This window comes from Caretta caretta, chromosome 2 (assembly GCF_965140235.1).
Source record: "Caretta caretta isolate rCarCar2 chromosome 2, rCarCar1.hap1, whole genome shotgun sequence".
Taxonomy (NCBI): domain Eukaryota; kingdom Metazoa; phylum Chordata; order Testudines; family Cheloniidae; genus Caretta; species Caretta caretta.
In genome coordinates, this window is record NC_134207.1 from 122337874 (window position 1) to 122364148 (window position 26275).

Sequence of the window (26275 nt, forward strand, 5' to 3'; positions counted from 1 at the left end):
CGTGTGGCAGTTACCGCTCCATAGCTAATGTTTGGTGCATTCAGTATTTCCAGTTTTCGTTTTCAGAATATACACAACATAGGCTCTTTATAGCTGGAACTGCCACTGAGCAGTAGTGTAGTCGAGGGTGAACTGAATTTACCTGCTTCTCATTTGGGGAATATGGAGTTCAGTCTAGGTTAATTTACCCACTTTAGGTAAGGTAATATCATTAATTATTTTATTATCTAGCACATTTCTTCCCCTAGATATCGCAGCAGTTTATGACGGTGAATAAGAATTGTTAATTCCCGTATTACCGATGGCAGCCCCAGTCCTCCAATAGACTGTGTAGATACACTGCTCAACCCAAATGGAGTCTCACTGTTCCACTCCAGCACACCAGTGCACAGTCAACCAAAGGATCAGAGCTATAATCCCAAATGTCAAAATACTTATTTATTTACTTTTTTGGAAGTAGGAATACACTTTAAAGGTTTGGGAAGGTTCTGGACACAGCACAAGGTAAATTTATAGAAAACTGAGCCAGCTTTCATTATGAAATTCCAGATCCCTCAGCAATTCCAATTCACCTTCCTCAAGGAAAATGGACTTTGATTTAATTTTCTTTTAGAAAAAGAAATGCATCAGAGAAACATGAATGTTTGTTTGCTGCTGGAGATGGGGTATTTCCACATAAAAGACATGAGATTTCCTGTGTGGTGGTAAATTCCTTATTTTAGGTGAGTGAAACAAAAGGAGTTAAATTGCATCATTTTATATGACTGCTGCATGTGAAAAGTACACAGTGTTGCCTGTTTGATGTATGAACATCTTAGATTACCTTTCAGTGGTGGTACTGAGGGTGCAAAGCTTTACAGAAATAAGAATCGCAACAAATGGATTCTGCTTTTCTCAATATATGCCCTATTTAAGGAGAACAGAATCTGCCAGAAAGAATGATGTTGCGAGTTTTGTTGTGCCTAAACAAGAAGATGAATGGATGGTCAGCTTTAAATTCATCTTTGTGTTGCAGGATCCGATATCCTGGTACGTCTCTCAATTCAGCACCTTCTTCATTTACTTCCAGAGAGACTCTATGGATGATCTGTGACAAAACTATGCCATTAGTCTCAGACATTTCAGAGAAGTCTGCTACATTCTCATTAAAAATATCTGTCATCCCCAAGCTTTCCAGAGCAGGCTTCAGATCGTAATCCCCTTCCATCTTAAATTTGGGAAGAAACACGTTCACTTTGGTATTGGCCATCACGCTGGGATTGGTCCACTGTACTAACGTCTCAGGAGTGAGCAGCTGTTCAAGCTGAAAGAATAAGGCAAGGGAGCATATTAATTGTCAGTTTAAGGGGAAAAAAGACCCTCCCCACTGTTCTCCTCCCTTCAAAAACCAAAGATAAGGGACTTAAACTTGCCCTTGATATATAGTAATTATCATGCCTAAGGGTAAATGGTGCTTTCAGTTCCATTGATAGGTTCCATTGGTAGAACTCTGGTTTAACTCACTGGTGTAGGTTTCTATAGTAACTCCATTAAATGAGTATAATCTGGTCCTTAGCACATTACAAGTACTGTGTGAGTAATCATCACAATAGTCCAGTGAGGTAAGTACCTCAGGGAAATTGGGAAGGACAGGTTAAGTGATTTGCCCAAGGCCACGTAGAAAGTGAAAAGGCAAAGCTGATATGTGAGCCAAGGCCTCTTGATTCCCAAGCCCAGCAGCAAAGGAATTGCTGCCATTTGAACTAGACAACAGACTCAAGCTTCAAAATTCTGATCTGGATCTAGATCAGCTTTGTCAGTGTTTGTTTCCAGATATTTTATTTGGCCCAACGCCTGAGGGGTGTGCAGAGCAGGTGATTTCATTGGAATCCATGTTGAACTTGCATTAAAGGAAGGCTCATGATCTGAACACAACTTCCATGTATAAATGCTAGTACTCACAGAACTGCATGTGCTTATGCTTGTGCTAACACGGTTAGGGCCAGATTCTGAGATCCTCACTCACAGTGAGTAGCACAGAGGTAAGTGGGGCTCCTTGACCCTTAATGTCTGAGCTGTGAATGGAGGTGAACCACATCAATTTATAACTTTATAATAAAATGGCACTAATGTAGTTCATCTTTAGACTATGCTTTTAAAAATTTCTTCCAGTTTGTGTGCAGTTACAATGAAAAAGCAAATTGTTAGAGATAGTCAGGCACCCTCTGCTCAAAATTAGACATTAAAAGCCTTAATTAAGCGTCTCATCTGTATAATAAATCACTAGTACATACCCATTGTCAAATGAGGGAGACTGAGGCATGAAAAGTGAAGTGACTTGTTTTTTTACTTTGAACAAGTTCAGGTCAGAGCTGATAGAGAACCCAATAATCTTGACTGTAATGCCCAGACCTAGAAAGATAGTTAGGTTCCTAACAACCCTCTATTTCAACAGAGAGACAAGGTGGGTGAGATAGTATCTTTTATTGGCGACAACTTCTGATGGTGAAAGAGACAAACTTTGAGAACGCTGAGTCAATTCTAAAGCTTGTCTCTCTCACCATAGAAGTTGGTCCAATAACAGATATTACCTCACCCACCTTGTCTCCCTGTCATCCTGGGTCCAACATGGCTACAAATACACTGCAAATTTTAATTTCAGTGAAAGTTAGAAGCCTAAGTACCTTTGTGGATCTGGGCCTAAGTGCTTTGCTATAATCACCAGGCTACACGTACATTAACATGGAAACTAGATCTCTGGGCCAGATTTTTAAAGGTACTTAGGTGCCTAAAGATGCAGTGACGCACCTAGTGGGCTCTACAAAAGCACTTCGTCCTAGACACAGCACTCCAAGTGATTCATTTCCTTTAGCTGAGGTGGAAATACGATTTCACAAACATGACATCCAGTGCAGAGAAGCAGAAGGAGACGATTAACTCCTAAGGAACCAATATCCTGTTCCCTTCTTAGTAACTTGAGAGTAATACAGAAAATATACCTTAGAAGCAGAATTATTGTAAATGGAATGCTTCCCTTGGAAACAACACTTAAACCTTGTCTATTTCTCTTACCTGTTCCAAGCCAGTGGTATCATCCTCAATCTCTTTTGGTAGCAGAATGAGCATGCTTATGTGCTTGTTGAGGCAAGGGAGCTCAAGGATTGCGATTTTTAATTCCTTTACGTAGCCCAAGCAAAATGTAGCTTCCAGGTTCATCATTTGCACTGGTTTCGTTTCAGTCTGTAAAACATACAGGGAACAACTTGGCAGCCCCTGTCTTTCACAAATGGGATGGAAGGAAGGAAAGCGTGTGTGCTTGGATGAGAGTGGTACCTATGCATCATTTCTTTGGATTGGGGTATTTGTTTGCCTTCATATACAGTGAAACCTGTCTGGCCTCATTCCAGGATGACAAACATGGGTGGAAATGGCCTTCTAATAATGGTGGATCAGGATTCTACTTAATAGACTGGGGAACACTTTGGGGAGGTTTCTGAAGACAGGAGGTTGCCTCAGATGGGTGGCCTCTGGTACCAGTTTCACTGTAAATTACAATGTATAACATCTAAAGGGCATTGCAATATCAGTCACCCTAAAGCACTGAAGATATGCCAATGGCTGAGGCACAACATAATCAGCATGGGGTAGCAAAAAATTAGCAACAACTCTGCTACAAGCGGAAAGCAATAAGAGTGCCCCTGTTTTATAAAGAACCTTACAATTTCCATAAACTGTTTTAGTACTAGTCTGGAAGGAACTTTGGGGATCCAACCATACAATACAACCAAATGTTCCCTGTCATTAACATTTTGACTACTGTCAAACAAAACTATTAACTGATCTTGAGCAACTGATCTGGACCAACATGTCATTGACCCAGTAAGAAAATAACGGTCCACATTACACAAGCCAAGGACATGCTATTTCACTAGATGACATAGTGAAATATTGTGGCCTGAAATGTTCCTAGTTTGTAGATGACCTTCAGCTAGGTGCTCCAAAGCTCTAACATGAAGATGTAGATAGCTTTGCACCATCTTCTTGCAGAGCCCAGACACTGTTATCTCTGCTTTCCCTTTAGAAAACCAGCTTAGTGTCTCCACTCTGATAAAATGGAAATGTTGCTGATGGGTAGGGGGAAGCATTTGGACTGAGGAATGGGCAGGAACTGTGAGTATGCCTTCTTTGGGAAGTGCAACTAGCCTTCACCAGTGCTGTTAACAGTCTCTGGGTTATGATGGAGTCATTGATGTCTCTGGATCACCAGGAGTTAGTTGTAGTGTGTTGTACTTTTTTCAGTCTCTGAGTGGTCCACAGGCCGTGACCATTCTCTTTGACACAAATCCCACCACAGTGATCTACTGTTCTGTAACTTCTAGACTGGATTTCCGTAATGTGAGCTATTTAAGGTTACCTCAAGAGAATCTGAAGTCTTCAGCTAGTGCAGTGATTTGTCTCAAGCTGGGGAGCCATTCTGAGTGTATAACACCAATATTCTGTGCCCTGCACTGGCTACCTCTTTGGTTTAGGGTGCAGTTTCTGGTATTGGTTACAATCTCTGGGGTGCAGTTACCTGTGAGATTGCACTTCTCCCTCGCTCACATAATGGCAGTTATCGGTCACCCTTTCTGTCAATGATACTCTAGTCATAGTGTACTACTGCGGTTCTCAGCCGGGGTCTGGGGCCCCCTGGAGGACTGCAAGCAGGTTTCAGGGGTCCTCCAAGCAGGGCCAGTGTTACATTCACTGAGGTCCTGGGCAGAAAGCCGTGCAGGGCTGAAGCCCAGGGCCCTGAGCCCTGTTACCTGGGGCTGAAGCCAAAGCCTGAGCAACTTAGCTTTGTGGGTCCCCAGGCAATTGCCCTGCTTACTACCCTCTAATGCTGGCCCAGGCTTTTATATGCAGAAAAACAGTTGTCGGGGCTCTGGTGGGCCGTGGAGTTTTTATAGCGTGTTGGGGGCTGGAGGGGGGGCCTCAGAAAGAAAAAGAGTGAGAACACATGGTGCAGTAAACTTCACAGCATAGAGAAAAATATATCTGGTAAGTTTTCTTTAGATCATAGAAACTGATGAGGTGGGGTCTTTGAAACTGAGTCTCTGAAAGGTTTATATAAAACCACCAACCCATTAAAATGTTAACTGGTTTAAGGCACCCAGGCCACAGTAGAGAGCTCCATGACAGCCTAGTAATACTGAAGATTTCTATTTCAATTCTTCCAAACATTTACTTACTTTGAAACAGGGTTATTTAAATGCTGTTTTTAAACATACCTTGTTGATTTTAAAAGGACATTCTTTGATTTGTGCCTCTGGGAACTTCTTCATCCAGTTTGTTACAAAATAAGCTGTATTAACCAGGAGGATCTTAGTCTGGTCATTTATACTCCCCTCATTCAAAATGTTCTCCATTTTACCTGTGCATGTTTTTTAAAAAAGCATGTCATTAATAGAATACAGCCATATTGTTGTTCGAATAGTTGATTACTCTGCCAGATTACAATACTAGGGTTGGCTAGATACTGTACTCACAGATGAGGAAATTTAATTCAAGAGGGAGACATCCTACTTGTGATTTTAGTATTTGTAGCCTAACTCGGAAACTGCACTTCCAAATGATGCAAAATATTTATTTTGTGTTTTATGTGGTGTTGAAATCCAGATGATTTTTCCTATACTGGGTATATTATAATAAATAAATTTCAAAAAGCTATAGAACTTTCATTTTTAGTGAAATAGTTACAGGTGTTTATTTTATTTTTATAGTTGGTTACATTTTTTACAAGGAATATTTTAAGGACTGGAGACCAAATTCATCTTGGGTGTAACTGTCTTGGAAGTACTGGAGGTTAATGAATTTGATCCATTGTGGTTATGGGTAAATAGGAAGTGCTATTATGAGAGAGCTGCAGCCATTGAGACACTAGATACAGAAAGGTAATGGCTAGTGAGCTGCAGCCTTCTATAGCAAGTTTCTTTGAGATACAGTTTGTAATTTTGGGAGCAAAAGGCAAAGTTCAAAGCCAGTTGCTGCTAATTTCAGATTGAGATGGAATCAGATGAATGGAAAAAAGCAAGAAGTGCTGTTTCAGTTATAGTACACTACCGAGTACCGCATGGTATGCTTTAAAGTCATATGCGTGTGGTTTTTGTTTTGTTTTCCAGACACTCTAAAATTTTAGTAATGTCATGAAAGGAACTGGATTGACAGCATTCTAGACTCATAACTTCTCTTTATGCACAGTTTTAGGCACAAAATAGGCAGTACAAGCTACCTGCACAATCCCATCTGTGCCAGTTCTGGAAGAATGAAAACTTGAATCATGTACATCTAATTACATAGTCCTACCACTGGGGTTACTAGTGACCAAGAAATCCTATGAGTGCTCAGTAAATACACAGTGCTATCAAGCTCTGTGCTACCAAACTCAGCAGCAGGCTGGCAAGAGCTGGAAATGCAACCCCCTAAGGAATTCTGCACGCTCTGTCCTGGGACCATTAGTCTCCTGGTCACTGATTCAAATCTGGTATCCATTGGTAGTGTCCAAAATATCATTAACTTCTGACAGCTGTTTGGTGGCCTATTTGATATGAGTAAGTGATCTCAGTCCAATTCTTACATAAAGACATATCCAGATAAGGAAACATCACCACCTTTTGGCACCTTTATGTCAGCGAACGGGCCAAGGAATGAATGGCCTATATGAAATTAATTGAAACCCCCCCTCCCCCTCCAAAATCTGGAATCTGGGGAACATTTGCCATTAGCATATAACTTTAAAGCAGGTCATATATTGGAATAAAATTATTAATACGATCCTTTGAATGTTTGTTTAGGCCAGAATGTGAACCCCTTACGTCAAAGAGCAATTACTCTCAAATTGACCCGTTGAATTCTCACCAGGATAAGGAAGGCTTTCACAATCTAGTCCTTAGTTCAGTTTCACTACTGCATCTTTTTTTGGTCAGAATATATTTAACATCTTCATCTTAAGGATCACACTAAAAAAGCACGTTCCTGTTTCTTTCTTTTCTTTCACTATATATTTATGTCTGAAAATGTTAACAAAAAATGTCACAAGGGAACAGAATTCCCATTTCTCGTCAGAGACGTTAAGTAGGGTCTCCTGGATTTAACTATACTTGCCATCGGTTAGCTCCGAAACAGATTTGTTGATCTGCTGCCTGGTTTCCTCAGTTTTTTCCTTGAAGTCTACTAGTTCCAGTTCAGATGGAAAGGGTCTCTTGGTGGCATTGATAAACTCCTGAAAGATACACAGAGCCAAATACATCCCTGGTGCAATTCTACCACATGGGTTCATTTGACACAGAGAGATCCTGTGAATGTCATCAACTCAGAGGTTCAACAGGAGTCAAGATTCAATTGTATTACATGAGGGAATAAATTGACCTATGGCCCTTAAAAAGTGCCCATTTTACCACAATTTGAGAAGATACAATGACACCACATCCATGGTCTTCCTATTGCAAATGATTGGTAAAAACAGACTATTCACACAATCTACATCCTCAACATCCTGACAATATATTTGAAGAGTTTAATGGATGCTATTAGGTCTCCACTAAAATAAGGCTGAAAAACAGTTTACATGATTATAGCTTTGTTTTCACTGGATTTTAGTTTTCTGAAAAAAAGCTTTTGGGCTGAAATTTTTCATGCTTGTGCTCTGTCCAAAGGAGGTTTGTTTGTTTGTTTGTTTTAAATTTTGAATGAAATCTCTTCAGCCATTTTTGAGTTTTGCGAGTTGAAAAAACAAAAAATCACTTTCTTTTTCTTTTTCTCACACTTGTTTTTTCCCACACAAGTTAAAAAAACAGCTGAGCTTCAAAACCTGATATACGTAATCATAATGTGTGTGTGTGTGTGTGTAAATTAGGGGCAGACTTACACACCCTCTTTTTTTGAAACTTTGGGGTCACGAATTTAAGATCTGAAGAACTTGAGGTTACATAAATCCTTAAACCCAGCATAAATGCCTATTGTGACTTAAAGCCTTTTTACTGTAAAGATTTCAGGTAGTTTAAATATTTATGCAGCTGTAAGGAAGCCGACATTCTTATCCTGATGTAAATGTTTAAGTTAGCGGAAAAGGTTCTTAACCATCTTAATTATATGAGATTATTCTAAGAGTTGATGCTGCCATAATGATTTTCCTTTGTAAAAAAATCTGGCACATTAAATGCAAATAAACCCTGTTAATGCAAAGTTAATTGCACAGTGGAAGTCTCCAAAAATCAGGAAATGCCTAAGTTAAGGTTCCCGATGTAATGTTGATGTACCAGTATTGCATGTAGTAATTCAGCTCCTGTTTGTCTGGATAAACGTGTTAATATATATATAAATATATAGCCGTTCATCATAAAAGACTTAGCATAAAACCACACAGGATGTGCAATGCAGAAGTGTTAACGTTGCTACTAGAAACTTCATTTTTTCATTTTCTTTTTTTGTTTTTTAACTTTTTTTAAAGATAAAATTACAATAAAACTTTAACATTCTACCTTGTACATTACTTAATTGATGGTGTTTCTTATTTGACACAATGTTTCCATCTAATAACAAATATTACTACTAAACAAATAGGGAGCAGATACAATAATACTTATATAGCACGCAGCTTATAGGCAATTTTATTTATTTTTTTACAATACTGTAATTCTATAATGTATGCCTATTTAATATCATAACACTATAGCTCTTCCTGGTGACCCTAAAAATTTAATGGTCCTCCGTGTGGTGACCCTTAATAGGAGTCAACAGGTGATACAGATCTAACAAAGTCTAATATACCCTCTAAAGAGTATATCACAAGAGATTTTTAGTTAGCTTCCACTAACCACTCAATACTTTAAAATAAAACGTAAGCATGTCTTGTACTTGAAAACTTCAAGCCTGATATTAGGGAAAATAAATTGTAATTGGTGGAAGCTATAGAGTAATTGTTTGGTCTTCTTTTTCATAATTTAAGTGACACTCACTTGATATCAAGTCAGTTTCCAGATGTGAGTAAAAAATAGTTTCAGGTAACAGACTGCCCCTGGCTCCCCATTCTAATTATTGTGGTTTTAAAATCACAAGGAAAATGACCCAAAAGGAAAACGTGAAACTGATTCTTTAGGGGAAACAGTGAAATTGACACTACACAGAATCCTGTTAAATGTTCAGCCTGGAAAAACAGAGAAATAGATTTGTAACTATCTTTAGGTGATTACAGTCTCCAAGGTCAGTGGTTCTCAAGCAGGGGTCTGAGGCCCCCTGCGGGGCTGCAAGCAGGTTTCTGGGGGTCCTCTAAGCAGGACTAACATTAGATTCACTGGGGCCCAAGGCAGAAAGCCAAAGCCCCACCACATGGGGCTGAAGCCCAGGGCCCTGAGACCTGCCACCCGGGGCTGAAGCTGAAGCCTGAGCAATGTAGTTTCACTGGGGCTCCTGTGCTGCGGGCAGAAAACCATTTGTTGTGGCACAGGTGGGCTGTGGAGTTTTTATAGCATGTTGGGAGGGACTCAGAAAGAAAAAGGTTGAGAACCCATGTCCTAGGTAAAACAATTTCAGACAGTAACATTTTAAAGCTGATTAATAGTGTTGCTATGTTGTGCAGGGTCTTCAAAACACAGAAAAGTCATTTATGTTTGATTGGAAAGGGAGACCCAGGGGAAGGGGAAATTTTTGATGTAATCATATATTTAAAGACTATCATAATGATTGTGCACAACGAAGCAGAGTTAAGGCAGCATGGGCAACTTTAATTCTGGCATTTTGTCATTTCTGAGTGCTTGACTTTGTAACTTTATTTTTTATTTCAACAGTCCATGCTAATGTATAGCTAGACAGAAATTAGTAAACTACCATTATATCAATTTTAAGTAAGGGGGCTTGCTTTCTAAAGTTACTACAATAGCATGGATAGGGAGAGATTTTTGATTATTAATAACTTGTTTAATGTCAATAGTAGGCTAGGCATTTTGATACGTTGGCTTGATTAAAATTTTTTTTAGAAAGAAATACAGTTTAAGGGATAAAGACATTTTAATTCTGAGGCCAATACAGTAACATCCAAACAGAGACAGTCTATTATGTTAAAATAACCATAAGGTCTGTATGGCCAGTCAATACACTGGCCAAGCAGCCTATCAAATGTATTCCTTAACTACTTACCGTGGTAGGGTTAAGAGACTTTTCTACATAGAGCCGTTTGACCATTTTCAGTGAATAGAAAGAGCTGAGTTTGGAAACATCAGACGTTACTGTTTGGAACCCAAACAAAACATCTTTGACATCTTCTAAATGGAGTGCCTGTTAATGAACATGTTAAGATATTATGCGTCTTTCTTGGCTTAAAACTTCTAGCTGTTCAGTAATAAACAGTACTAGTATGTGGCCACTGTCATTGCTCCTTATATTTATAATGGTAACAAAGCTTCTTTCTCCCTTTATAAGCCCTGTTTGCAAATCTCACATAAAGCTAAAGTCCTGATCCTGCAACGTTATTTGTGGAAGTAGTCCCACTGAAATCAATATGACTAGTCATGCAAGTGATGCTAATCACATTTGTTTTTTCAGCATTGGGCTGTCACTGTGTCCACAAATGCCAGTCTCTCCAAAAAAACTTTCAGTAACCTCTTGTAGCTTGAGAAAACATCATTCTTAGGATCAGGACAGCTGAAACTTTTTAAACATTTGAAGCAAATTACAGAAGCTTTATTGAATTATAACTTTAAGGTAAGGAACTATCAGTAGTTCAAACTTCTTATGCATTTACACCTCCCAAAGAATTAGTGAACAGGAAAGAGCAGTTTTTATACAACACAATGGTATATAAACTATTTGGGGGTGGAGGGGGAGCAGAAGCAGAATTGCTTAAAGAGTAATCAGATGCCAGCAGCTACAGTGACATGAAAAATACAGCTGACAATTGGGTATCTAACTCAGAAATGCAAAGCCCAAGCATTCAAAAATCATGAGTCAGGTTCCAAAGGGTCATGAGATTTAAAAAAAAAAAAAAAAAAAGAAGTGGATTCTTTTTGTCTTCTGGTTTCTAAGCCTTTCAGGTACACTCCGGTCATGTTTTTATGCTTTTCTCAGCAACTATGGGGGCTAGAAACTTTCTTTTTAATTAAGCAGTGGGTTTCTTTACTAATCGCTTTCTCTAAGAGCCAGGGCTTTAAGAAAATCATCAAATATTACAAAAGTCACAATAAGAAAAGGAGTACTTGTGGCACCTTAGAGACTAACCAATTTATTTGAGCATGAGCTTTCGTGAGCTACAGCTCACTTCATCAGATGTTTACCGTGGAAACTGCAGCAGACTTTATATACACACAGAAATCATGAAACAATACCTCCTCCCACCCCACTGTCCTGCTGGTAATAGCTTATCTAAAGTGATCAACAGGTGGGCCATTTCCAGCACAAAACCTGGATTTGTGCTGGAAATGGCCCACCTGTTGATCACTTTAGATAAGCTATTACCAGCAGGACAGTGGGGTGGGAGGAGGTATTGTTTCATGATTTCTGTGTGTATATAAAGTCTGCTGCAGTTTCCACGGTAAACATCTGATGAAGTGAGCTGTAGCTCACGAAAGCTCATGCTCAAATAAATTGGTTAGTCTCTAAGGTGCCACAAGTACTCCTTTTCTTTTTGCGAATACAGACTAACACGGCTGTTCCTCTGAAAAAAGTCACAATGAAATCCTGAGAATTGACGATCCTGCTACCCCTTTAAATGTAATTGCTGATTTTGCTTTTGGACAGCGGGAGGAGAATTTCTAGCAGTTTCAATTTGAAGATCGCCTTCTAAATGTAAACTAATCAATAGCATTAAGTCTAGTAAGGAATCTATTTGTCAAAAAACATTTCCTGAATCTTTTTTTGTTGTCTGTATTGCTATAGACATACTTGTTGAGAGGTATTTTAAAATAAATTACCAACTGAAACTGGCATGATTATTGTGTTATTTTGACAAATAAAATATGCAGAATTTTGCAGAATTTTAAAATATTGTGCACAGAATTTTTATATTTTTGGTGCAAAATTTTCAATTTGGGGCACAAAATTCCCCCAGGAGTAAACCCTGGTCTGAAAGAGATGCAAGCCTTGGTGCAATAGACCATGGTATCACTTAAACCATGCGCTTTCCCCCACATACACATGTTGGAAGAGCTTTTACTGTATACTATTACCTAGCAGGGGAGTTCAACTTTAAAAAGAATAAGTAAATACATAGTCTATAATGGCCAGTTGCATAATTTTATACCTAAAAATGGAACTAGAGGCTCACCTTTATCATTTGGGCTGCGGTGTCACCTTTGGTAGCTTTATACGCCAGAGCAAGAGAAGTTGAAGTACACAGTGGAGCAAAAACAATATTGGCTGTTTTGTCCTTCTCACACAATTTTTTGAACATATCAACTGCAAAGGCAGTGTTTGCTAGACGCAGAGCATCGATAGCCATTTTCCTGAAACAGAAAAAAGGAAAAAAAAGACCAAGGTAACTAAAAAATCTACCACTTGCTCATGCTGTAAAGATTTCTGGGGTGCAACACTGATTTGTTCATCACAACAGCAGCGGGAAGCGGGGAAGTTTGGTCAGATCAAGATAAAACAGTGCATGTTGAGGCACAAAGGGCCAAATCTGTATTTAATCTATTTTTGATGTCTACCATTAAACTACATAGATTTAAAAGGTACCTCTCCTGTGCCCTAGGTACCCCTGACCTGAAACACCCCTTTATTTGTTTCATTGACCTTCGTGTCTCTTGGTTCACAATGAACTGTTCCATCAAAGCCTACGATGAATTTTGTGCATGTCCATCTTCTAGAGCAGAAGTTCCCATTCCCAGATTGTGACTGGTGGTCCTCACACTAGTGCTCAGCAAAGAGCAGGCTAGTCCTGTAGGCTGGGAGTTTCAAAGAAGGCTAAATGAGTTAAGTGCATTTTGTATCCTTTTGAGACTAAATCCCACTGAAATTCAATGGGAGTCGGGTACCAAACTCCCTTAGGTTCCTATGGAAATCCCAGCTAGGGTGCTGACTTATCATTTCCAACTGTTTACATTGCAATTGCTTTCCTAAGATTTTTATATGTAAGCAATTACTGTCATTGCCACAGGGATGTTTAGGTGATCTGTGAAATCAGGAAGGGATTGTCCATGAGACAATCTTTGTATTAAAATGTGGTCCTTGCTATGAAGGTGTTTGGGAACATTTTGATCTTGTAGACTGTCAAGTTATTGGGAACAGATTTGGGCCAAATTCAGCCCTTGTGTAAGAAGGTGTACCTCAGGTGTACTATAGTCAATGAGCCAAATTTGATTAGTAGGATTTAAGCGTTCCTCTGGATTTACAGAAGAATATGGCCCATTGGTTTAGTTAATTTGGGCCAGTTCTGTCCCCAGTACTATGATGTCTAGAAGATGGATCTTAGCTGTGAGAGTGCTGTTACCAGAAAAGAGAGCAAAATTATAACAAAAATTTGTCATGTAGGGCTGTTAAAAACATAAGTGAATCCAGACAATCTCATATTTTTTTATATTTTCCTCCAAGTTAAATTCTAGGTTCAGATCCTGAAGATCCACATCCAGAATTTTTCCCCCTTAACATGAAAGGGAGAAAGTTACTTTTGTAAGAACCTTTAGGTTTTCTCTAAGTTTCAGTGAACCTTTCACAGTCTATTTACTTCCATTTGAGATGGGCTTTTTACTTGACTAGCTACTTAATCTTCTGCTGCATTCTCAAACATTTACTAAGCTATTTTACATCTCTGTCATCATAACCAGAAAAGATCCCATTAGGGTTGCCAACTTTCTAATCGCACAAAACCGAACACCCCTGCCCTGCCCTTCTCTGAGGCTCCACCCCCACATTCACTCCATTCCCCCCTCCTTCCATCGCTTGCTCTCCTCCATCCTCACTCACTTTCACCGGGTTGGGAAAAAGGGGTTGGTGTGCAGGAGGTTGTGAGGGCTCCGGCTAGGGGTACAGGCTCTGGGGTGGGGCTGGGGATGCAGGAAGTGTCTCCGGGCTGGGGCTGAGGAGATCAGAGTGTGGGAGGGGGCTCAGAGCTGGGGCAGGGGGTTGGGGTGCGGGAGGACCTGTGGGCTCCAGCTGGAGGTGTGGGCTCTGGGGTGGGGCTGGGGATGAAGGGTTTGGGGTACAGGAGAGAACTCAGGGCTGGGGCGGGGGTTGAGGTGCAGGAGGGGTTGCAGGGTCTGAGAGGGAGTTTGGGTGCAGGAAGGGGTTCTGACCTGGGGCAGGAGGTTGGGGTGTGGGCTCTGGCCGGGCGGCGCTTACCTCAGGAGTCTCCCAGTCAGCGGCTCAGTGGGGCTGAGGCAGGCTCCCTGCCCACCCTGGCTCCACGCGGCTCCTGGAAGCGGATGGCATGTCCCTGCAGCCCCTAGATGGAGGGACCAGGGAGCTCTGCATACTGCCCATGCCCACAGGCACTATCCCCGTAGCTCCCATTGGCTGCAGTCCCGGCCAATAGGAGCTGTGGAGTCAGCGCTCTGGGCAGGGTTAGCGCATGGAGTTAGCGCAGGCCACCCCTGCGTCTAGGGGCTGCAGGAACATGCTGGCTGCTTCCAGGAGCTGCGTGAAGCCAGGGCAGACATGGAGCCTGCCTTAGCCCCGCTGCGATGCCAACTGGACTTTTAACGGCTGTGCTGACCAGAGCTACCAGGGTCCCTTTTCAATTGGGCATTCCACTTGAAAACCAGACACCTGGCAACCCTAATCCCAGTGGATACAAGCAGCAGAGTATATTGGAACTGCAATAAGAACCACTAGCCATGTGGACAATGGACTGTCTGTAATCAGGTACCTATGCAATATTGCATGTAGCAAATTCTTTTTTTTTTTTTTGCACATTGTGAAAGAATTTGTACACACTTGCCTCCATTTACATAGTAAGTGCAAAGACTTCTGACTGTAAATTCTAACATCTGTATGCACAAACTATGTAGGTGTGGTGTGCACGCACATTGCTGAGAGATGCTGCATAGAGGACCTGTTGAAAATGTGGCCCTTGCTGTTTAGTAGAGACTTCTAAAATAAACAATAGTATTTGTAAATTTTATGGGAATATATATATGTGCATATTAGTGTCTCCTGTACATTAGAATTAATTTGTCATCTTAATAGTCAAGGTTTTTTTTATTAGAGAGGGCCTTTTATAAGAAAAATAGCTTTGATTTCTTTTTAATTAACTTCTGTATGTAATTCTAGATTCACTTTTGTAAAGCATTTGGAGATATCTTTAGTCTATAAAAGACACTATGTAAAAAGATTATTGAAATGTATTGCACAATTTAATAATATGAAGCAACCAAATGGCATCATACCAGGTCCCTGTTTAAAAAACACACCTAATTTATACTGCATTCTTGCAAGGTTTTCTCAGCGTCAGTGATTATTGGCAATGGATTAATTTCCTTGCAAGATGCACCTGTTTCCCAAAAACCTTTCAAAGTATACCAAATGCTTTGGTAAACATATGCCAAGAGTGTTCTATCACATTTTTACCTCAGCTGTATGCCACATTGTGGTGTGCATAGCGAGGCATTGGAAACATGCCTTATGCTTTGTGAGGCATAAGGCAGAGAGCCATGTGTCTGCTACCACCCAAGAACTGCAACCAAATCTATGCCACACACTCAGGCCCACAGATAGGCATGGCTTATTCCTAATAGAGTATAGCTCATTAATTTTACATTTTGTATTGAGCTCTTACATAAACGTATTTTTAAATTTTGAGACGCAAAGGTTATGCAGTGTATCCTTCCATTGTGAGAAAAGCATTCAGAGAAAATAGCAGAGAAAAGAGAAAAGGAAAGAGAAAAGCACTTATTGTTTTGACTTATTTGCTTTTAAGTTTCTCTATCTTTTTTCCTTTCCCTGGACTACAGTAACTCCTCACTTAACATTGTCCGGTTAACGCTGTTTCATTGTTACATTGCTGATCAATTAGGGAACATACTCATTTAAAGTTGTGCAATGCTCCCTTATAACGTCCTCTGGTAGCTGCCTGCTTTGTCCACTGCTTGCAGGATACTCTGGAAGAGCAGCCCCTCCTCATGGGGATTAGAACCGGGGGGAGGGGGCAGCACCCCTACATCAGCTCCCCTAAATTCCCTGTAAAGTATGTGGCTCAGCGGCTGCTCAGCAGCAATTCAGGTGGTCCTCCCCCCACTGCCGTGCTGCTCCTGACCTGCCCTCTGCCTTGGAGCTGCTCCCCAGAGCTTCCTGCTTGCTGGGGGGCAGGAAGGGGAGGGGTGCTGATGTCAGGATGTCCCCCGCCCCCCACTCCGTACCCCAGAACGAGGGGAGGGGGAGCTTGCAGGAAGCTGTTGCTTCCTGTCTGAACTGCCTGATCTGCTTAAAAGGGCAACATACTTGAAATGCGGTCAGCGTACTTAAAGGGGTAATGCACGTCTCTCTCTCTCTCTCACTCATGCACGCACCCCCCCAGCACTTTGGAAAGTCAGTGTCTGTGCAGCCGTGCATGTGCTGTCAGGAGGAGGGTGTGGTGCGCTCCAGCTGGGTAGCGTGGGCTCATCATCATGTTCAGTTTTTGCAGGGAAGTGTTTGTAGCTACTGCCCTGCATCTATTGTGTTTCGTCCCTCCTACCTCAGTCCATGCTGCCTTGTAGAGTGTGAGGCTACATTAACAACAGCATATTAACCCTTGAGGGCTCAGCTGAGTGCTAGTTCATCATGTAGCAGAAAGGCATTCCCTGGGAAATATCCCACCCTCTGACTTCACCACCTCAACCAAGCTCTACAATCATTCATTGCTGTGTACAATATTAAACTGTTTGTTTAAAATTGTTTAAAACTTATGCTGTATATGTATATAATGTCTTTTGTCTGGCAAAAAAAGTTTCCCTGGAACCTAACCCCCACTATTTACATTAATTCTTATGGGGAAATTGGATTCGCTCCACATCATTTTGCATAAAGTCACATTTTTCAGGAACATAACTACAACGTTAAGTGAAGAGTTACTTATTTAAATTTCTTCTCCATACCCCAAAAGCCAGGCTGACCTTTCAGTAGTAGTTTAGGGCTCAACAGCCACTTTAAACAAAACATGAAATATAGAACAGTTACAAGAGACAGGGAGGAAAGAACAGGTGAAAACTGACCTTTTATTTCTCCTAGAGTCTCTTTCTCTCTTATGCACTTGCTAGTTACACACATTCACTTTTATGTGTGTGCATATATGTAAAATATTACATACCCACACTCCTTCCCAAGCAGCCTGCATTATTACATACACGCCTCCCCCACCACCAGCACACACATTTTAACTCGTTTCCCCACCCTTCTAGTATAATGAAGGTAAGGATTATTTTGTTTCGTTTTCAATAATGTGGTCCCAGCCATGTGCTAATGGGAATTGGTGTACAAGTGTGACATCATCAAAAAGACAATGGACAATTGGCTTCCTTGGCAAGACTTAACAAAATGTAGAATGAAATGTGCAACTTATCTGAAAGATATTCTTCTTAAATGCTAAACTATTCACCAGAAGAATAGAATATTACACCTGAATTTGGTCCTTCCAGATTGTAACTAAAAGATTCTACAAAGCCATAATAGAATTATTATTCTCATACTTAATGCAAATCATTCTACTGTGGAAATGCATGTGAGTTAAGTGTCTTACTTGGTTTCCAGAGAGTAAGAGTACGAAAATTTTGCTAAATTGAGTGAAACTCTTCTTCCTTATTCCAATAAAAAGCTGCAACACAATGACTTTGAAATCCTTCCCTTCCATCTCTTTTGCTAAGTCCGATAGTGTTAGAGAAACATGAATGGATATGACCAAAGATTCACGCTTCTTTTGTAATCAAGTGCATTCCTTACTGAAAATTGAAAGTATTGCATGAAGAACCTTTCATTGTATTGTATATTGATCCAATAATTAGTCCTATTTGAGAGGCTGTTTGCCAAATGATTCTATTTTGGGGATGATAAACTACTCGACATTTATAATTTCTTTTTTCTAGTGATCTGATTGCCATCAGTAAAACATAGAATGTTTGTTTCAAAAGGCTTTAGTGTCATCATTTTCCCTAAGACACTGTATTGGGATTGGAAGAATAGTGCAAAATCCATCATTTTTTTCACCTGCATGTATCAAAGCTTGTTGATGTGGGTTATAAACCAAAAGGGTTTTCATCTGGTTCTGTTCTTTCTGGTAGTGTATTACTCTTCTTTGGAATTTCTAGGGCAAGCAGAAATCACAGATAGTCTTCACTAGAGATAGGTTTATGATGCCCTAGGAAGAAGTTGGAGATTATGACGGAATGACATCAGGGAAGGCACAGAGCATATACAGTGTCTCACTTGATCTCCTAGTTGGTGGGCAAGATCTTTCCTGGATGAATGATAGTTAGCCAAGGAGTGGCTGAGTTGGGCAGTGTGTCTGCAGACAAACCTCCTTGGCTGATAGCTCTTGAAAATGGAGCCAGGAAAAAAGGCTGACCCCAACCCTTCCTTCTGGCATTTGGAGTGAAGGGGAAGAGGAAAAAGCCCCCAGCAATACCCTTTTCCCCACAAGGGTGGGGTTTTATTTGTCTTTTTGAAAGTGCAGGAATCTATTCCTGATGTCCCCGTCTCTCCCCCCCCCACCCCAAACTCCCACTGGAGCCGTGCAAGTGTTACTCAGCATTAGGGTTGAGCTAGTTCTTACTTCCTGAGCATCCCCACTGGGAGGAAGCAAAAGGCACTTTCATTCTGGTGACACCCATCACACTCTCTTGTCTGCACTAATTGGGGTGGATGAATGAGTTTGTAAAATTACGCAGCCTGAACTTCACCCTAAACCTTGAGCCAGATAAAATTCAAATGTTATGGAAGGTTTGGATCAGTCTGGATAAACATCTGTGATCAAATCAGAACAGCTGGCCCACCACAAATCTTTAAACCTAAAGTACTGTGGTGGCCTACAGGAGTCAAAGACACACATGATAGGCTTCCTCTGAGTCATGGAATCCCAGCATACCAGATCTGAAGACAGTAATTAGTCCATGTCCAAGAGAGACTGGGAGATCTGCTGAGGCCTTACCATCCCCCACACCCAACTGAGCTGGTAGACTGTTAGCAAAGATTATGATCCCTATTGATGGTAGGACATGCCTTGGATCCACACAGAGATTAGAGAAAATACAGAAGAAATATTACCCTGTGTCCAGATTGGACTGTTCAATCTATTGATCTTTTGTATTCAGAGGGAAGGGATCAAGATGGAGGAACAAGTGAGGGAGGGAAAAGATGGGATCAGAAGAAAATAATCCATCTGGGTCAAAAAGAAGGCAGAAGAATGTGAATCAGAGAAGCAGGGAGGCTAAAGACTTCAAAGTGAGGAAAAGCTTAAGGTAACCATTCAAAGTCTATATTATCTTCCTTAATAAAATCATTTTGGCATCACACAGAACCAGCTTCAAACTATATCCATACCTTCAGATCATTGGTTTTAAATATCCTTTCACACGGAGCAGCCATGGTCAGATTCTGGATGAATGAGGTTCTCCTATCAGAGATGTATGATATTTAGAGGCTCTTGACTTGATATCTAATGTTTGAAAGAAAGCTACTGTATTAAATATTATGGAATATCAGGGCCCTTTAAAGGTTGGAAAGCCTTGGGCCATGTCCCTCATTTCCCTGCCATTAAAGCCTTGGGAACAGGAACAGGAATAGCTAAAGAGAGGAGGTTTGGGACTTCTACTGAAGGAAAGCCCATTAGCAGACCTAGAAAGACTATACTGGTGCATTTCTAAAAGAAGCAAACTGTAGAGAGACCCAACTGTTGAGCCATTAATCACAGGGAGGAGTCAAGAAAAAATTGAATGGGGATTAAAAAAACTGCAGCATAGACTCCTGCTGCGTCCTTCCTTCCTCACTCTACGGAAATAATAGGTCAGCATCTGTACAGCTGCCCAAGGCATAGTGGCATCTTTTAAGCACAGTTAGCTTGTGACCCTGCATTTGATTTAAAAAAAAAAAACTGGTAGGACAAGACGTTATAGAAAAGCTTCAAATACCAAAAATAACTGGGAGGTTTTAGAACAAGTTTGAGGACTCCTGACAGAAAGGAGTTTCTTGGTGCAATACATAGTTTTAACTTCATTCCTGAATGCAACAAAAATCTTCACAGATAGTAGAGAAAAAGCAAGCCTAATCAGAGACCTACACGTAGCATACCCTATCACAATAGATAATAATCAGGAGAATATTGATATTCATGTTGAGACCTGCATGGTTCAGAGGACTGGTAATATGATAGGAAGCTCTTAATCTCTGCATCTCCCGTTTTGAATCCAGCTGAATCAGACTCAGCAGTAACCAGTGTTGTGAAAGTGCTTTGTGGGAAATTACTTTGGTCTCAGGCCAGTTTCTAAAAGACAGTAATCTACAATACAATAACTACCAAATAGACATACTTTTTCGGCAGTCTAAGTAGAGGAGAAGCAGTTAAATCAGCTATGGAGAAGGACCATCTATTCTGAGAAGCAGTTCCCCGAAAGAAGCATAGGGCGCCCTTGTGTGGGGTAGTGGGTGGAACCCTGTGTTGCTGCTATCTACACAATCCTGGGAATAATGATTGGACTTGAATTTCTGGAGCTGTCAATATGACCAATATGTCCACTTCAAGGCTGAAACGGAATGGAAGTTTTCATTGAGCAGAGTAAATAGTGTCAACCTCCCATGTCCATGCTTGATGTGTAGGACACTGACCTTTAAAACGAAAATGGGCTCAATTCAACCCTTAAAGAAGAAAGGTATCAAAGAACTAGAAGGATTTTGGGTGTCCTTTTTAAAAGAAGAAGAAAATAAAACTAGTTCTCCTATTGGCAGATCATCCAGTGATGTATAAAGGAGAACACGTGAAAGATATGATCTCCTCTGAACTGTCATTTCTTTAAAAGTGCAGGCCTGCTCTGTTGACTTCAGTGGGAGCAAAGAGTTTTACACTGATTTTATTGGAAGAAGGATAAGGTCCTGTGTCAGGAGATATGAAAGAGAAAGCAACTTTGGGAAAAGGAGACAAATTGAACTAAAAAATTTACTGTGCCTAGTACATATGGAGTGAATTAAGGAGACTAAACAGCCAGGTTGAAAATCAAAATGGTTATTAGATTAACGTCCCAGCCCCACAGCGCAACCTAGTCAGGATTAGTCATAGTACACAGAAAGCAGAGCAGAGTGTACACACCCATATAGAAATTGACAGGAAAATTCCTTCTGCAGCAGAGGCTCTTACAACAATCTAATAGTCTAAATCCCAAAACACACCTGAAGGGTGCCTTGACCACGTAATACACAATCAGCCTGTTGTAACACAGGGAAAGTAATTTCTGCAACAGAATGTATGAAGATTTTAATCATTCCTACTCTTTTCAACCACGGCTACCTGATCTTATTCACTATTTACGATACACCCTTTCAGTGGAAAGGAAGGTAACTTAGGGAAAGCAATTGGCTTTGGATGGAACTGAAAAGCTGTACTGAATGAAACAAAAGAAATACATGCCACAGTTTAAAATATTATTTTTTTCTTACTGGCCTTTCTATCCCACTTACTGATATTTTACAACAGATATTAGTTAAAGGTGAGTAAACAATTTTGATCTGCACTTACCTTGCTAGGCAATAATCCTGGTAAAATGAAGAGACAATTAAATCGGCACAGCAGAAAGAACTAAGTGTTTGTGGTGCCACCCCACAGAGCAGAAAGAATCTATTAACTCACCTGACAAGTAATGCCACTCCCATTTTCCCAATCTTAATTTGTGCATAGACTCTCTCTCTCTTTTTTTCCCCTTAATAATCCTTCTTGGCAACTCACACATAGTAGGAAAATAATGATTCAGACTGGTGCTGCTTCTCATAACTGACAACATGCTCCAGCAGGCAACAGCAGTCTTTGGATGTTGCCTTCAGATTACAAGAGCACTGGAGTGGGGGGAAGAGTCTAAAAGATAGAAAATAGGAGCGAATGAGCAATTAAAAGATCTTCTTATCAAAACCAGTGCTCCAGGATACATGTAAACTCATGCCACTTTGGAAAATGACACACAGAAAAATAAGCAAATTACATGTGTGCATATGGCCACTTTAAATCCTTTCCTTTTTTTAGCTCCCAAGTAATGTTTCACTATTTTAGATTGGCCCCTCGGTGCATTTGACTTTCTTCTTAAAAAGCACATGGCCAGATTGGGATTGGTCTCCGTGCAGGTGCATAGGGGAGAGAACCAGTTGCACGCCTCTTCTTACACCTATAGCATAAGGGCTTACTGAAACTAGACCATACTCTTATGAATGCAAGGACTGCACTGCCCACTGGGACACTAGTTACTCAGGAGGCAAAGCCTGAGTCCCTTTCTCCCACACCTTTGCAATGGCCAGCAGCTCTAGCTGCCTGGAGAGGGGAGCATATGCACCTGTGCTTCCCAGGAGCTCCTGGATGCATCATGCATTTCTGTGGTACAATGTCTAAGCTTCTTTTGAGGCAGTAGAGTTCCACATCACCTCCAGCGTAGGCTAGTACCTTAATAGCACAATGTGACCATATGTACTGGGACCATTGGGTGCTATTGCAATAGAAAAAATGATTACTAAAAACAATCATTAAAGTCTATTTTCAGACTTGAAACTCTGACATTTAGAGTTGTCTAAAGGGAAGGAATAGGAAACATGAGAACTTCTTTCCATTCACTTCAAATGTTATACGTACTCAGACACAATCGGAATTTGAAAGCCGAGAGGAACATTATGAAGCTGCAGTTTCTCATTTCATTTTTCATATCGCTTCGATTAACAGCCTACACTGTGAACTCCTAATCAGCAATACTTGCTCCCAAAGAGGCTCTTTGAACAAACCCTCCAAATGAAATCCTGTTGAATTCCATAAAGTGACAAGGGATTTGTTTTCAGTCTCTTACCCAGAGATTGAAAAGTAAAGTGTTTTCACTTTGCAATAATAGGTGACTTCATAACAGAGAAAATAGTAGTGTGTTTAAAGAAGCTAATTAAAAGGTCCAGCAAGTCAAACATGCTGTATGAAGCTATGCAATCTTTGCTTTTGTTTTCCACTTGTGTGAAGACAACAGCCATTTTGCTCTCAGACTTGTTGCAGCACCCACAAACATATGTGTGCTCTCTCAAAGTGTTGCTTCTTTTCTTCTTATTCCTAATGTAAAATAAAAGGCATTCTGACTGCAAATATATTTGCTCTGTGTGGATGGAAAAAGGTAGCAAACACTTAATGCATTATCATAAATTAAAGACAACAGCACCCCAGTACAAAAATATACAATCTCCGTAGTAAACTTGGTGATCTAGCCAAGTATAGTATCATTATGTATCTATTTGTAGTTTCCATTGGAGAAATTATTGCAAATTTAGAATATAGTCTTGCCTGCTGCACACAGAAGGTACTGGGTTCCACTCAGAGAGTGCACAAGTGATCAAAGGCCAAAGCTTGCAGTCTTTATTAAGACAAAACTTCCAAAGACTATAGAATTTGGTCCATTTTGAAGGAGTTTGGAAGCTTCCAGGATGAGAGGCTCCATGAACCATGTCTTGATTCCATTGAAATCAACAGCAAAACTCTCATCCACGTCAAAACCCTGGCAAAACCCTCTAAAGTTAGCAGAATCAAGACATAAGTTATTTAGCATACGTTTAATAATAAGGAGGAATTTACTATGTTTGCAATTACCATGATACCAACCGGCTGTTCTGGAATTATGGTGCCTGTGAATCTAGAGATGTAATCATATGACACTAGTACTGATATCACACGGGTTAGGTGGCATATCCCACTCCCCCTCCTATGGACATGCAGAGCTTTCATGATGTGAGTGTTAATGCTGGCCCGGCATTGAAATTCTGGCACCTTCATATTAACAATACGTGGTTTCGGGAGCAGGTTTGAATAGCCTTAAATGTTGCTCTGTCAGGAAGACGGGGAAAAAGCAAAAGAAACTAGCATCCAGTCTTTACTTGATCTTTGCAGGAGACACCAACTAAAACTTGCTGGCTCTTTCTTAGCAAATTTTCTTACCCTGTTGACTGAATGGTTAGTTCTACTAACTTCTACAAGTACCACAGGCCATATCTAGCCTTCATTCAATTACTTTTGTTCAATTTACTCTAAGCACTTACAGGACATGGAGATTCTGACCTGAATCCCCCATGTTATGTTAAAAATAAATAGATTCCAAACAGTTTTTTTTACTAACAATGTAATAACCAATATCTTCCCTGTCACGAATGAGAGAGAGATAGAGAGAAAGAGAGAGAGAGAGAGGTTAGATAAGGTAATATCTTTTATTGGACCAACCTCTGTTGGTGGAAGGCACAAGCTTTTGAGTTGCACAGAGTTCTTCTTCAGGTCTGGGGAAAGAAACCAGTCTGAGCTGCATACAAGTTGGGACAACCCCATCATGCTTAACAATCTATCCCAACTTGTATTTAGCTCAGATACTCTGTTTTCCTTCCCTCAGCCTGAAGAAGAACTCTGTGAAGTTTGAAAGCTAGTACCTTCCACCAACAGAGGTTTGTCCAATAAAAGATATTGCCCCATTTATCCTCTCTCTCTCTCTCTCATATCCTGGAACTAACATGGCTACAATACCACAAATGAATTAACAAAAAGAAAAGGAGTACTTGTGGCATCTTAGAGACTAACACATTTATTTGAGCATAAGCTTTCGTGAGCTACAGCTCACTTCAGCTCACAAAAGCTTATGCTCAAATAAATGTGTTAGTCTCTAAGGTGCCACAAGTCCTCCTCGTTCTTTTTGCAGATACAGACTAACACGGCTGCTACTCTGAAACAAATGAATTAGAGAGCTCATATTTAACTCCTTTAACTTGGAAAACAGACACAATTTGAAAGAAACTGGGTGGCACTGGAGGAGTGGAAACATCATGTGAAAGCATTTTAAACATAAAGTCTGAAACTTCGCATGGACTGGCATTATAATCTGTTGTCAGATAAGCCTTTTTTCCTTTTTTTCCAGATAATTTCCCCACCTTTAATAGACCAAATGTTTTCATTTTAGAAACAGTTCTCCCATATTTTTAAAATGTACAGTGGCACATACCCCCCTCACCCCAAAAGGTTATTTTCCAATTGTGCTTTTTTTCCACTTTCCCTTTGTCTCACTTACCAAATGATTTGTTTGAGATAGCTGATAGGCTTAATACATAGCCATTGAGCACTCCTCCCTGGAATTTTTTCAAGAGCATGAGCTGATGCTTCATTGGGAACTAATAGTCAACAGATACACACAAGGGGTATATAGGTTTATTTAATAAAGTGGTAGATGGGGTATTTTTCATTGCGTGTAAGAAGTAACCTTATAACTGTTTGCTCATTTATTTACTCAGCTTTCCAGTCTAGTGATCACTTGACAGACCCTCCCTGCCACTCCCTCAGAACGCCTCATGAGAGCTTTGTTCTAACATGCTCTGACAAAAAACTTTTTTCTCTCCAACCCGGTATATTCTGTATATGTGAAGTATTATTAGTATCAATTCTTAGGGGTTTCAGAGTAACAGCCGTGTTAGTCTGTCTTTGCAAAAAGAAAAGGAGTACTTGTGGCACCTTAGAGACTAACCAATTTATTTGAGCATGAGCTTTCATGAGCTACAGCTCACTTCATCGGATGCATACCGTGGAAACTGCAGTAGACATTATATACACACAGAGACCATGAAACAATACCCCCTCCCACCCCACTGTCCTGCTGGTAATAGCTTATCTAAAGTGATCATCAAGTTGGGCCATTTCCAGCACAAATCCAAGTTTTCTCACCCTCCGCCCCTCCCCCCCCCCAAACTCACTCTCCTGCTGGTAATAGCCCATCCAAAGTGACCACTCTCTTCACAATGTGTATGATAATCAAGGTGGGTCATTTCCAGCACAAATCCAGGTTCTCTCACTCCCTCACCCCCCTCCAAAAAACCACACACACAAACTCACTCTCCTGCTGGTAATAGCTTATCGAAAGTGACCACTCTCCCTACAATGTGCATGATAATCAAGGTGGGCCAGCACAAATCCAGGTTTTCTCACCTGGATTTGTCAGCATATCTGACCCCTATTAATGATAGCTGGGCTTAGATGCAGGATAAATCATCCATGAACTAAACTGATGAGGAAATAAAACACTTAAGTACACCCCATCCTGAAATGTAAAGTGTCTTGTAATCCAACTGGGACTTTTGTCTAAAAGGAAGTCAGTTATATACAAAATAATTTTTA

At 40.5% G+C, this 26275-nt stretch overlaps 1 protein-coding gene across 1 annotated transcript; it reads right to left on the reverse strand.

Moving 5' to 3' along the window:
- Window positions 1-559: 559 nt before the first annotated feature.
- Window positions 560-23115, reverse strand: SERPINB5 (serpin family B member 5). The gene is given in 10 exon segments (XM_048839716.2): window positions 560-1303; window positions 3052-3219; window positions 5250-5392; window positions 7123-7240; window positions 10153-10290; window positions 12275-12452; window positions 21752-21819; window positions 21822-21885; window positions 21887-21973; window positions 23054-23115. Coding segments are annotated over 10 exon segments (1419 nt in total). The 3' UTR covers window positions 560-910.
- Window positions 23116-26275: the final 3160 nt, after the last annotated feature.